This window comes from Narcine bancroftii, chromosome 13 (genome assembly GCF_036971445.1).
Source record: "Narcine bancroftii isolate sNarBan1 chromosome 13, sNarBan1.hap1, whole genome shotgun sequence".
Lineage (NCBI taxonomy): Eukaryota > Metazoa > Chordata > Chondrichthyes > Torpediniformes > Narcinidae > Narcine > Narcine bancroftii.
The window spans coordinates 14,517,395-14,531,500 of NC_091481.1; the positions used below are offsets into that span (position 1 = coordinate 14,517,395).

Sequence of the window (14,106 nt, forward strand, 5' to 3'; positions counted from 1 at the left end):
ATTCTTTTGTGTGGGTGGAGAAAATTGAAAGATGTTATGTTAAAGTATTATGCAGTTGAAGGGGAAATTTCCTAAAGAGCAATGCTCCAAATTGAAGTAGCTTTCAGTCAGAATATCCAATTTTCTCTGTGAGAAAACTGCAGTGGGATTCATTGTTCTTCAATAAATATTCCTCATTCTACAGTATCGCAGGGAGCATGGCTGAGAGCTACGACACTGAAAGTGGATTTGAGGATGCGGAGACTTCAGATGTGGCAAATTCAGTAGTTCGATTCATCAACAGATTTGTGGATAAAGTGTGCACAGAGAGTGGTGTCAGTAGTGACCATTTGAAAGCACTTCATGCTAATTTACCAGGTAAGATGTGATTCCCTGTCTGGGATGAACCCTCTGCATCATGGATGGTGGATGGATACTGAAAACATCTGCTTTGTCCAGAAATAAGCTGTCCTATACAGCAGTCAAGACTGCCCTTGTTCAGCACCAACTCATGGAAGATTACTGAGTTTTAATCTGCATGCAACTTATGCAATACTTCACTGGAAGTGTTTGAAGTTAATGTAGAGGGAGTTGCCCTGTACCATATAAAAACACAATGCTGGAGGAACTCAGCAGATCAAACAGTGTACTTTATTTAGCAAAGGTAAAGATTCGTGACCAACGTTTCGGGCTTAAGCCCTTCATTGAGGTATGAACAAAATCTTGGCAGATGCCCAAACAAAATAGTGGGGGTGGGGGGGGAGGAGCAGGTAATAGGTGGATAAGGGAGGAAGGGCACACCAGCAAATGAGAGAAGGGGAGATGTTTCTGTGAATGGAAAGAGAAGTGGGTGGAGAGCTGGAAGAAAGAAGGTAGATGGATGGGGAGTAGGCTGACAGAAACCAGAGAAGTCGACATTAATACCATCAGTTTGGAGAGAGGTCAAATGGAAAATTAGATGTAGCTCCTTCAATTTACAGGTGGTCTGGGTTTGACAGTACATGAGGCCATAGACATACAATGTCAGTGCGGGAGTAGGGCACAGAATTGAAATGCCTTCCTGAACCATACCTGCTCTAGCTACGTTTGACAGCTCAAGAGTGGAGTGGAAGTATCCTATCCAGGCTTATTTGTTAAGTATTGCTGTGGCTCTGGTTTTGTCATGAATTCTAGACATAAATTTCACATCATTTAATTTTCTTTTAAAGCTGAGACTTCTAAATCAGATACCCCTATCGCCTTCTAGGCCCCCTCAACCTTGAAATTATTTTCTAGCCACCTGTCTCCTCATTGGTCTGATGTTTGAGATGATTGTTCTTTATTTTGGAATTTGTGTCTAATTTGTTTTTCATTCTACAGACATTGTGCAGATGCACATTGAGACACTGGATGCTGTTCATCGAGAAAGCAAGCGCCTGCCTCCCATTCAAAAGGTGAGTCAGCTTTGTATATTAACCATATAACCATATGATTTATTACATTTCTTCAAATAACTCCTTTTGCTGAAAGTAGGTTGTGTGAAATAAATCCAATGATTAGAGACCTAAACAAATATATTGTAAACTGTAAGGTGTTTAAAAACATTAATCTATACTGATCTGGATCTTGTGCTCCTGCTGCAATGAAATGATGTAGATGTGAATAGTTTTGCCATTTTTTGAGTTATAATTTGTATATTAATTTGAAAAGGAATTGAACCAGAGAATCTCTGTTATGCAAATGGACTGTTTTCATTAGCTAGGGAAAGTATTGGTTATAGTTTGTTTTACAGCATTCTCTGAGAGAGCAAAGAGCCAGTAACAATTTGCTACTCCGCCAGGCTCGAGTTTAAAGACCTTGGAGAAAGTCCTCTGCAGATTTTGTGAGAATGCAATGATGCAGGAAAAGATCGATTTCAAATTCTAAATTGATAGGGTAAACAAACTTGAGTTAAAGACTTATCCCATGAAACAACCTTTTCTGAGACCTCCATGCTGAACAAGCCATGGAATTTCTTTTTTCTCGGCAGAGTTAAATTAAAAGGGGATTTGAAGCACTTGTCAATTGTTCAGGTCTCATTTTAGTTGCCTGTTTGCCTGTCCAAAAAATTGTTGGTTTCTGCTTTAGTAATTAGGCGAGGTTTTTTCAGTTGTCATAATTAACTTGTATACAGCCTCCTTTGAAGAAGACCGCAGAGCCCACCTCACTGACAAAAGGCAAAGGAGGAAAAACCCAACACCCAACCCCAACCAACCAATTTTCCCTTGCAACCGCTGCAATCGTGTCTGCCTGTCCCGCATCGGACTGGTCAGCCACAAACGAGCCTGCAGCTGACGTGGACTTTTTACCCCCTCCATAAATCTTCGTCCGCGAAGCCAAGCCAAAGAAAAAAATTTAAATATATAATGCTTGAAATATTTAATTGAGTAACAAATAGAAATGAGAATGTTGAGGCGGTTTGTTTTTATATCACAGATTGAATGTTTTTTCACCATTAATGATTCGGTTTCGCTTTCGTTTGGTTTGGTCTTCAGCCTAAACTCCTGCGCCCCAGTCTACTAATTGGAGAGGAGTTGGTAATGGAAGGACTACGTGTATTCTTGGAACCTGATGGACGGGAAGAATCAATGGGAGGATCGGTAGGAGGACCCCGCATCCTTCCAGCAGAGGGTGCCATTTTTCTTACCAGCTATCGCATCATCTTTAAAGGGGTACCCATAGAAACCTTAGGTAAGAGGTGAAAGACATGCCAGTGCCAATCATCGAGCTCACCAAAACATTCTGTGACTTTACTTGTGAAGTAATGGATCCTGAATAATTCAGGCTGCATTTCAATTGGTGAAACTCTGAATACAAGGGGAATGTGATTTTCCGGTTTAAAATCTTGGCCATTAAATATCTATCAATTAAAATTGAAACTGCATCCATTTCTGGAGGATTATTTTTTTTCTTCTTATATTATCAGTGGGGGAACAGACTGTGATTCGTTCATTCCCTGTCGCCTCATTCACCAAAGACAAGAAGATTAGCCAGCATTCACGCACAGAACAAGATATCCAGGATAGGATCCAATTGCGTTCCTCCACCTTTCAGGTACAAGTGGCAGAGAATGTTAGCCAGCATGGGTTGATCTTTCATTTCTCAGAGTCTATTTACTAATTGAAGGAATTTTACCTTTCATTGTTGGGTGGCTCTGTTTGATCCATAGGATCAAATCCTTCAAATTTTCTTCTACTGATTTGATTATTTTGTCCCTTTTTCTACACTTTCAATTTAATTCAAATAATCTTCACCCAATTTTCCATCATATTTCTGTATTTTTACATTTTTTATGCACAATTTTATCTATTTTCTGCAATATTGAAATTACACTTTTGAAGCACCCCTGCAAGAATTTTTCAAAAGTCCAAGAATTTCTAGTTTCAAATGTATTTAAGGGAGTTATGGTAGAGCTGGATGAGCAAATTTCCTGGTGATTTGTCTCTCAATGCAGCATCTTGAATGCTACAATGAAGTGCAATTAAGATTTTTTTTAAATGTCTTGTATTTAGCAAGTGGCCAAAGGAGCTGAATCCTTCCATTGCTCCTTTGTATATGCTAAACCATGGTGTTCACTACTTAAAACTCAAAATTGGACCTGTTATTTAAAGGCAAGAATTTTAGCAAAGAGTATCGCATGTGCTAGATGGTATTTCTTATTTCTGGAACAAAATAAATTCAGAGACTGTTGCTTATCACTTCCAACAGTTGATGAAAATTGCATTTGATGAAGAAGTGGGATCTGAGATGGTGGAACTATTTCGGAAACATATCCACAAATTGAGGTATCCACAGTATGTGCATAGCAGCTTTGCATTCACTGTTGGCCAGGCAGCTAAACAAGTAATAGAGCCAAAGCAGAAGGAGAAGAACCCATCACTGAGGTGAGTTTGAGAGGTGAATGGGAAAGCATGCATCCACATTGTGTCACCAGCCCTTAATCCCGTTAGGCTTTACTACAACTCTAGCCCCACAGAAAAGCATAGATTTGTTCCTCAGATTGCTGCTGAGTGTGTTCATTTTACAATTCTGAAGGGCTCTGGTCCAAACTTTTTACTACATTATGCATCTTTACTTCCTTTGGACTCTGTGAGACTTGCTGAGTTCCTCCAGCATTTTTGTGCTTTTATTACAGTTCTTTATGCTGCTTAATTTCCCACGTCACTACAGAGAAAAGCCAAAGGTTTACAGTGCAGGATGTTAGTTTAAGGTCTTTGACCCATACGATAAAGCAGTGGTTCCCAACCTTTTTCTTTCCACTCACAAACCACCTTAAGTAATCCCTATACCATCAGTGCTCTGTGATTAGTAAGGGATTGCTTAAGGTGGGATGTGAATGGGAAGGAAAGGTTAAGAATTACTGCTCTAGATCCAATTGTTACTAAAATATTTTGCTTGAGAAAAATTGTAATTGGCCCATTTCCTTTGGAGTTATGAAACTGTGCACATAATGAGACAATTAGGTACGATTGCAACAGTGGTTTTCAATCTTTTTCTTTCCACCCACATTCCACCGTAAGAAATCCCTTAATAATCACAGAGCACCTATGGCATAAGGAATACTTAAAGTGGTATGTGAGTGGAAAGAAAAAGGTTGGGAATCAGTGCGATAAAGGATAATGTATGATAAAGGATAATGCATATTCAAGATCTTTTGGACCTTGATTATTTCAGAGTAAATATGGAAATCATTGAAATTAAATGAGTTGTACAGGTACACGATCCTTTATCCAGAACTCTTGGGGGACCGTGTGTTCCGAATTTCAGATTTTTCTGGATTTTGGAAAGCCAGATTTAAGCCCACCCAAATTGTGCTGCTGTATCCACCTCCATCCCCTTCCAGTCGCCCAGCCGCCTCCCCCCCTACCCCCCTCACCCACCCGACTCGCGCTGCTGGTCTCCAGCCCGGCCGACTCGCGCTGCCGCCTCTCTCCCCACTTGCCGGATTTTGGAACTTTCCAGATTTTAGATGTCCAGTTAAAGGATCGTGTACCTGTAATTCAATCCGTTCAGAACTATGTCCAAGAATATTATGAAGAATGCGAAGAAGACAATTGGGAGGCAGCATATAACCAGGAAGAAGTTCACACCTCCAACACTGGACCAACGAGGCATCCCTGCACATGGTGACAACCCAGACCAAATTTCAGGTATGTGCTTTTTCTCCACAAGTCAATTGCAGACCCTCTTTCTGGGTGTGGCGCGTGTGGTCTGTCAGCCTTTGCCCACTATGAGGGAGTGCATGGAATTGGTAGTCCACGCCCACTGTGCAAGGAAGCACCATCAGGGAGAGTGAATGGATTGCGGTGGTACTTCTGGTCAAAAGCTAAGAAGCTGATCTTCATTAATGAAAATATATTCTTCATAGTTTGATATCAGGACACTTAATCCAATGTGGTTTTACAGAGATTAGGTCATATTTGACAAATCTGCAAGCTTTTAAAGAAGTAACAAGTGGCAAATATAAAACTAGTAGATAGTAAAATGACTCTGCAAAGTACCATCAAAATATTTTGTACTTTAGTATCTCACACAATTTGGGTTATATATTATCCTGGACTAGCAGAAATGAAATGCAAAATTTGGGTTGCTAGGCTATTGCTGGAGACTGCAATACAAAAGTGAGCTATCAGTCGAATAGAGAATGTGCATGGAGCGTTAGAAACATCTTTGAAATTTAGAGACACAGCACAGTAACGGGCTCTTCCGGCCCAAAAGCTCATGGACCCAAATAGACCAAGTAATCTATAATCCCTGTATGTTTCTGAAGAGTGGAGGAAACCAGAGGAACTAGAGGAAGCCCATGTTGACACAGGGAGAATGTATAGACCATGGCAGATTTGAACTGTTATCGAATTGTGCTAACTGTGTTGTCCAATCAGTAAATGAGAAAAAGATGGCAGATAGGATATAAAGCAAGGTTTTAAACTTGGGTAGGAGGAACAATTTTTAAAAAAATTAAAAATGTGAGAAAATGGACCTGGGTCATGAAGCAGAAGATCAACGTGCAGTTAATGCAATCAGTTAGAAGGGCATATAGCAAGTCAGCATCTACTGTAAGGAAGTCTTGTTACAATTTTACAAAGTTTTGGTGTGACTGTCTCAAGTAGCATGTGTAGTTTTGATTTCCATATCTAAAGCAGGATATACTTAGGAATTCATAGATTCCAGCATCTTCAGTGCCTTGTGTTCTCCACTAGGTAAGGTAATCTTATTGTTCTAGAAATCTGAGGAGGGAGCCAGTAGAATTGATCTGGAATTTAAAAAGCCAAGAGAGTATCTCAGTGAAACAAATGTTATTCACAGAGGGATAGACAAGATGGATATGAGAGAATTTTTGTTCTGGCAGAAGTGTGAAGCTGGAGAACATGGTCTCAGGGGAAAGGAAAATTTTCAGGTCTTGCCAAGATCAAATAGAATTTTGGATGTTGCGGGAAATTAAAAAATGGTTTGATATATTGGAATGGCCACAATGCAAAATGGAAGAAGGAATTATTGGGATTAAAGGATGCCCCCCTGTATTTGAGGGTTTGTTTACTGAGGGAGCTCAACATAACAAGAGGCACTTCAGTACTAGAGTGCTGCAGGTTCAGATGGCGCATCCTGCAGTAGTGTGACATTGTTGGAGGAGGGAGAGTACTCCAGGCGTAAGGAACTCCTCCTCCCTCAGAACTGCTCTCAAGGTGTAACTGTGCGTAGCTACTGTTCTCACCCCAAACATTTTTCTGTTTTTTTTTTTGTAGTTTCGGAGGAGATGGAGCAAAGTGCACTAACGCTTTCCAGCACAATTAGATCGACAGATAAATCAACCATGAGCCACGTGGTTGAGCGAGCTTGTTGTCGTGACTATCAGCGCCTGGGCTTGGGCACGCTCAGTAATAGTCTGACGCGGTCAAAGAATGAACCATTCCGTATAACAACAGTAAATCGCATGTATGGGGTCTGCAGGAGGTGAGTTTGAGTATAATTCTAGTTGGGTATAGAAGCTCTCAGGTTATGACATTTTATGAAAGAAATTTGGAAGATAATTAAAAGGAATTAGATCATAGAACACTTCAGCACAGTACAGATTTTTTTTTAAATCTCAACAGATCAGGTAACATCTGTGGAAAATAGAGAGCAGTAGGACAAAGAAATCAGGTGAAGCGGAGTCATGTATTGACATCAAATTACCATTGTGTAAACTGACCCTGAACATAAAATGAGCATAAAAGGAAGTTCTTATATGATCAAATGTAACAGATGGTGTATAAATTATGAAAATAAAAGTAGACAGGCTGATGATTGCAGAATGGGTGGTTGAGGTGATTATGGGAAGGCTGCAACCTAAGATGAAGAAGTTAAAGAAACAAGTACATCTGTAGAAAAGGAGTTGATTTGTAGCCATGCATTCAGTAATAGGGATCCAGACTCTATACAAGATATACTGAGGAACATATAAAAGGGTGCCCCTCAGTGTAACCAAAAGCAATGATTCCACAGCCCAACCACCACAGAAAAAAAGCCCCTGATGTCGGAACTCAGAGGAATATTCAGCGTTGAACACCAGCCAGATTTATCAAAGTGGGCAACATCTGAATCTTGGTTGTTCTGACTTCTGCCATCAGGAAAGAGGTATCGTTGATAGGAATCACGTGATGGAGTAGTGGCCGGTAGGGTAAAACCAGCCCTCTCCAGAAAAAAAGTCAAGATAAGACAAAGGATAATAAATATAAAATATAAGAAATAGAAGATAAAGCTGCAGAGAAGAGAAAGAAGATGGCACCCAAGAAGGAAAAAGTAAAAACACCAGGGGAAAAAAGTAGAAAAGTCACCAGAAAAGAGAGAAGAAGGCCTTACCTGCACGAAGGAACAGGGAGACGTGGTGGTGAAGAGCGCCCGATCTTCGAGGTTGGTGCTGACCCCCCCGCGTAGTCGCAACCCACCAACCAGTGGACTGCAAAAATGGCTCTCTGAGCCAAACAAAAGTGTGCAACTGTGCAATCAAAGGTAAAAGGAAACACCGACAGGAGGGGAGCTCAGTCGAGGAATGGACAACCATGATGCGACCAGCTGAGGGACCCCCGACACCAGGGCTCTCAGCTGGAAGATGAGGAAGGCGGCAGGAGAGGGAATGAGGTACCAGGCGAGAAAGAAAGTCGACGGGGTGAACGGCAAGAGGAGCAGCAGCAGGAGGCCAGACAGATGAGCAGCCCAGAAGGGGAGGACCAACAGCAAGAGGCCCAGCAAGAAGAGGCCCGATAAAGTGATACAAGCTACTCATCAGGAAAATCAGAAGAGACACAGATACAAAGAAGAGAAGAAGGAGATACAAACACAGGTACAAACACAGAAGAGGAGGAAGAAGAAGACCAAGATCTTCACAGAGAAATAGAAGGTAAAACAGATGGACAGAATATAGATAAAGCTTTTTTTGAAGAACAAATTAGAGCATTAAAAGAATGGTTGTCATTAGAATTTAGTACAATTAAAAGAAAAATGAAAAGAACAGAATATAAAAAGTAAAGTTTAGAACAGGTCATGACAGAAATAGGGAAAAGAGTAGAACATGTGGAAGAACGAGAAACGGCTGTAGAAATGGAAGTGAATGACTTAAAAGGAAAATTGGAAGAAAGTGACAAAAGTATTAAAGAGACACAAGAGTTGTTATCTCAGAAAATTGATATGTTGGAAAATTATAGTAGGCGAAACAACATAAAAATAGTGGGGCTGAAGGAGGGTGAAGAAGGCACAGACATGAAGGAATTTATAAAAGGATGGATCCCGAAGGTCCTGGGAACGACAAATGCAAGAAGAAATGGAAATAGAAAGGGCATACAGAGTACTTGCTCTGAAACCGCAGACACATTAAAAACCAAGATCCATCTTAGTAAAATTTTTGAGATATACGACAAGAGAAAATATACTGGAGTGGAGTGGGCAACGAATAAAGTTAGAGAAGATAATAAGCCATTGGAATACAAGGGTCAAAAAATATTTTTTTACCCAGACATAAGTTTTGAACTCTTAAAGAAGAGGAAAGAGTTTAATACAGCAAAATCAATTCTATGGAAAAAAAAAAAGTTTAAAATTCATGTTAAGACATCCAGCCATGCTTAAAATATTTATACCCGGAGAGCAAAACAGACTGTTCTCGGATCCAGAGGAAGCACAAGAATTCGCAGAGTGTTTGCAGGATAGAAGGAGAGATGAAGAGATGTAATAAGAATGAAGAAAGGTGATAAAGTATATATAAAGAACTAAAGAGGGAAAAGAGAGGGGAAGGAAGTAAGGGGTAAAAAAGGGAGAGCTTTGTTATATGTGTGTTTATATAAAAAAAAAGTGCTTTCTGGGGTGGGTTGGGGGGGAGGAGAGAATAACCGTCACTGCGAAATCAGTTGACACTTGCGAGCAAGATTGCAATCCAAATGGAAAGGGAGTGCAGTTGCCCGGCAAGGGATAAGGGGCAACTCAGAGAAGGGAGGGCATTTGGGGTTAAGGTAATATTGGGTGTGGGAATTGTTGGAGTATTTTATGTTTTAAATGTGTTGTCATACATTGAGTTTAAAAAGGGAAAACTGAGAGATGAAATTGGGAAAAAGGGGGATGGAGGTGGTGAGGAAGCGGAAAAGAGGTGTCAACAAGATATAAGATGGCCACGTTGAACTATATAACTGTAAACATTAATGGAATACATAACCAAATTAAAAGGAAGAGGCTATTAAATTTACTGAAAAAAGAAAAAAATAGATCTAGCATTTGTGCAGGAAACGCATCTAACTGAAGTGGAACATAATAAATTAAAGAGAGACTGGGTAGGGCACGTAGCGGTAGCATCATATAATTCAAAAGCTAGAGGTGTAGCCATATTAGTTAACAAAAATCTACCAATCAAAATAGTGGAGGAAATGATAGATCCAGCAGAGAGGTAAGTTATGATCAGGTATCAGATATACTCAGAATTTTGGAATTTGCTCAATATATATGCACCTAATGAGGAGGATCAAAACTTTATGCAAGCTATTTTTTTGAAGATTGCAGATACACAAGGAAATATATTGATAGGAGGGGATTTTAACCTTAATTTGGATCCAATGTTGGATAAAACTGGACAAAAGACAAGCAAAAAGAATAAAGTAGCCAAATTTATGGTTTCATAAATGGAGGAAATGAAACTTATGGAGGAGGACAAACAAATTACATATGGAGGAGGCAACACCCAAGAGAGAAGGAATATTCATATTATTCGAGTAGGCATAAAACATACTCAAGGATTGATATGTTTTTGTTGTCAGGCCATATTCAAGGGAGAGTTAGAAAAACTGAGTATAAAGCTCGATTGCGATCAGATCATTCACCCCTGTTATTACCAATAGAACTGGAAGACATCCCATTAAGAACATATAGATTGAGGTTAAACTCCATGCTACTTAAAAGGCAGGAATCTAGGGAGGTTATTGAACGCCAAATTAAAACATATTAAAACACGGATTCAGTGAAATATAAATTTATATTATGGGACGCAATTAAAGCCTTCATTAGAGGGCAGATAATAAGTTATGTTTTTCTTTTTTCTTTGGCTTGGCTTCGCGGACGAAGATTTATGGAGGGGGTAAAAAGTCCACGTCAGCTGCAGGCTCGTTTGTGGCTGACCAGTCCGATGCGGGACAGGCAGACACGATTGCAGCGGTTGCAAGGGAAAATTGGTTGGTTGGGGTTGGGTGTTGGGTTTTTCCTCCTTTGCCTTTTGTCAGTGAGGTGGGCTCTGCGGTCTTCTTCAAAGGAGGCTGCTGCCCGCCAAACTGTGAGGCGCCAAGATGCACGGTTTGAGGCGTTATCAGCCCACTGGCGGTGGTCAATGTGGCAGGCACCAAGAGATTTCTTTAGGCAGTCCTTGTACCTTTTCTTTGGTGCACCTCTGTCACGGTGGCCAGTGGAGAGCTCGCCATATAATACGATCTTGGGAAGGCGATGGTCCTCCATTCTGGAGACGTGACCCATCCAGCGCAGCTGGATCTTCAGCAGCGTGGACTCGATGCTGTCGACCTCTGCCATCTCGAGTACCTCGACGTTAGGGGTGTGAGCGCTCCAATGGATGTTGAGGATGGAGCGGAGACAACGCTGGTGGAAGCGTTCTAGGAGCCGTAGGTGGTGCCGGTAGAGGACCCATGATTCGGAGCCGAACAGGAGTGTGGGTATGACAACGGCTCTGTATACGCTTATCTTTGTGAGGTTTTTCAGTTGGTTGTTTTTCCAGACTCTTTTGTGTAGTCTTCCAAAGGCGCTATTTGCCTTGGCGAGTCTGTTGTCTATCTCATTGTCGATCCTTGCATCTGATGAAATGGTGCAGCCGAGATAGGTAAACTGGTTGACCGTTTTGAGTTTTGTGTGCCCGATGGAGATGTGGGGGGGCTGGTAGTCATGGTGGGGAGCTGGCTGATGGAGGACCTCAGTTTTCTTCAGGCTGACTTCCAGGCCAAACATTTTGGCAGTTTCCGCAAAGCAGGACGTCAAGCGCTGAAGAGCTGGCTCTGAATGGGCAACTAAAGCGGCATCATCTGCAAAGAGTAGTTCACGGACAAGTTTCTCTTGTGTCTTGGTAAAAGGACTACAATCGGGATATAGAGCAGCTGGAAAGGGAGATAGTAAGTACAGAAAAGGAACTAGTAAAAAGGGATGATATAACGAAAAAGAGAGAATTGGCAGTCAAAAAAATAAAATACGAAACATTACAAACGTACAAGCTGGAGAAGAACATGAAAATAAAGCAAAAGTATTACAAACTGGGTGAAAAAACACATAAAATATTAGCCTGGCAACTTAAAACAAAACAAGCTAAAAGAACTGTATTGGCATCAAGGAAAAAGGACAAACAAATTACATATAACCCAATAGAGATTAATGAAAACTTTAAGGAATTTTATGAACAATTATACCAAACTGAGAATGAGGGGAAAGATGATAAAATAGAAGAGTTTTTAGCTAAAATTGAACTGCCGAAATTGCAAGAACAAAACAAACTGATAAAACCATTTGAAATAGAGGAAGTGCAGGATATATTAAAAAAGCAGTCGAACAATAAAACACCAGGAGAGAATGGATTCCCAATAGAATTCTATAAAACATTTAAAGAGTTATTAATTTCTCCTCTCCTGGAAGTCATGAACCAGATGGAAGAAACACAAAACTTGCCAGATTCATGTAAGACAGCAATAATTACAGTAATACCAAAGACCGGGAAGGATCCATTAACACCAGCATCATATGGACCAATATCTCTATTTAACTCAGATTATAAAATAATAGCAAAATTATTAGCAAACATTTGGCCGATTGTGTACCAAAAATAGTAAAACAGTATTAAACTGGATTTATTAAGAAAAGACAAACAGCGGATAATGTCTGTAAACTTATTAATCTAATTCATGCAGTTCAAGGAAATAAGAAACCAACAGTGGCTGTGGCTTTAGACGCAGAAATAGCCTTTGACAGAGTAGAGTGGAACTATTTATTTAAAGTATTAGAGGTTCAATCTACCAGAAAAATATATAAATTGGATTATAGCATTGTAGAATGGACCATTGGCAAAGATAACAGTAACTGGATATGTTTGCCTTAACAATAGAACCATTGGCAGAACTGATAAGAACAGAAAATAAAGTAAAAGGGATAAAAATAAAGGAGAAGAGTATAAAATCAGCTTATTTGCAGATGACATCATAGTATACCTAACAGAACCAGAAATATCAATAAAAAAATTACATAAGAAATTGAAGGAGTGTGGAGAAATATCGGGGTACAAGATCAACACAAATAAAAATGAAGTGATGCCAATGAGTAACACGGATTATACAGAATTTAAAAAAGAATCACCGTTAAATGGCAAGCACAGGCAAATCTGATACCTAGGTATCAAGTTAGATAATGACTTGAGCCACTTGTACAGACTAAATTATCAGCCACTAATAAAGAAATTGCAGGAAGACTTAGAACATTGGAAAGAATTACCACTAACGTTGATAGGGAGGGTAAATTGCATTAAAGTGAATGTCTTCCCAAGGATACAATACTTATTTTAATCGTTGCCAATTCCCTTAACAGAAATTTTTTTTAATGAACTAAAGAGAATAATGAGGAAAGGGGGGAAACTGAGGGTAGCGTTAGATAAATTAACATAGAGGTATAACCAAGGTGGTTTGCAGTTACCAAACTTTAAAAATTATTATAGAGACGCACAATTAAGGCATTTATCAGATTTTTACCAGACAAGGGAAAAACCAGACTGGACTAAGATAGAACTAGATAAAATAGGGGAGAAGGTCCCGGAACATATATCTTATAAGTGGGATGAAAAGCTGGTGCAATATAAAAGCTCACCAGTATTGCATCATTTACTTAATATATGGAAGAAGATCCACTTAGAAAAGAAAAAAACAAATTACCAAATACCAAAATTGTTATTGACACAAAACCCACTAATCCCTTTTACGTTAGATAACCTTTCCTTCAGAGAATGGGAGAGAAAAGGAATCAAAAGAATAGAAAATTGTTTTTTTGGGAATAATCTATTAACATTTATTTAAAAAAAATAAGTAAATTATCACTTTAACCTCATAATTCTAGCATATGGGTTCCAAATTTGCAGAAATAAAGAATATTTACCCCTCAAATTATGTAATTTTTTTTTTCTAAAGGAATACAGCATGATCTCAGCATGCCATCTATCTAATGTTAACGAAACATCGGATATCCATGTTACAGAGATACATTTCCTTGCTATCACTAAAGCTAATTTAACAAATTTCAATTGAGAATCCGACAAGAATAATTTAGGAGAAACACTTTCAAAATTTCCTAACAACAATAATTCAGAATTTGATGGAACAATCACTCCAGGGACATCATGTTTTTTAGTTATGGATTAGATTAGGTTTGGGGTTTGGGTGGGAGGGTTTTTTATTTAGTTTTTTTTTCCCTATGTAATTTCAGCATATATATCTGTTTACATTGTATTATGGTCACTTGTCATTGTTAGTTATTATGATCTTGTATATGTTCATTAAATAGAAAATTTAAAAAAAAGATTCAGGTATTCATTTTGAGTTGTACCACCAACAGAGAGTGATGCTT

General features: G+C 39.4%; 1 protein-coding gene across 13 annotated transcripts in view; it reads left to right on the forward strand.

Moving 5' to 3' along the window:
• Positions 1–14,106, forward strand: part of sbf1 (SET binding factor 1) — a 137,628-nt gene that overhangs the window by 86,513 nt on the left and 37,009 nt on the right. For all 13 annotated transcript variants that reach the window (XM_069908248.1, XM_069908249.1, XM_069908250.1 and 10 more), the window contains 7 exons: positions 185–357; positions 1,339–1,412; positions 2,493–2,688; positions 2,924–3,051; positions 3,706–3,881; positions 5,011–5,147; positions 6,741–6,948. In XM_069908248.1, the coding sequence (XP_069764349.1) occupies positions 185–357; positions 1,339–1,412; positions 2,493–2,688; positions 2,924–3,051; positions 3,706–3,881; positions 5,011–5,147; positions 6,741–6,948 (1,092 nt within the window). The remainder of the gene's footprint in view (positions 1–184; positions 358–1,338; positions 1,413–2,492; positions 2,689–2,923; positions 3,052–3,705; positions 3,882–5,010; positions 5,148–6,740; positions 6,949–14,106) is intronic.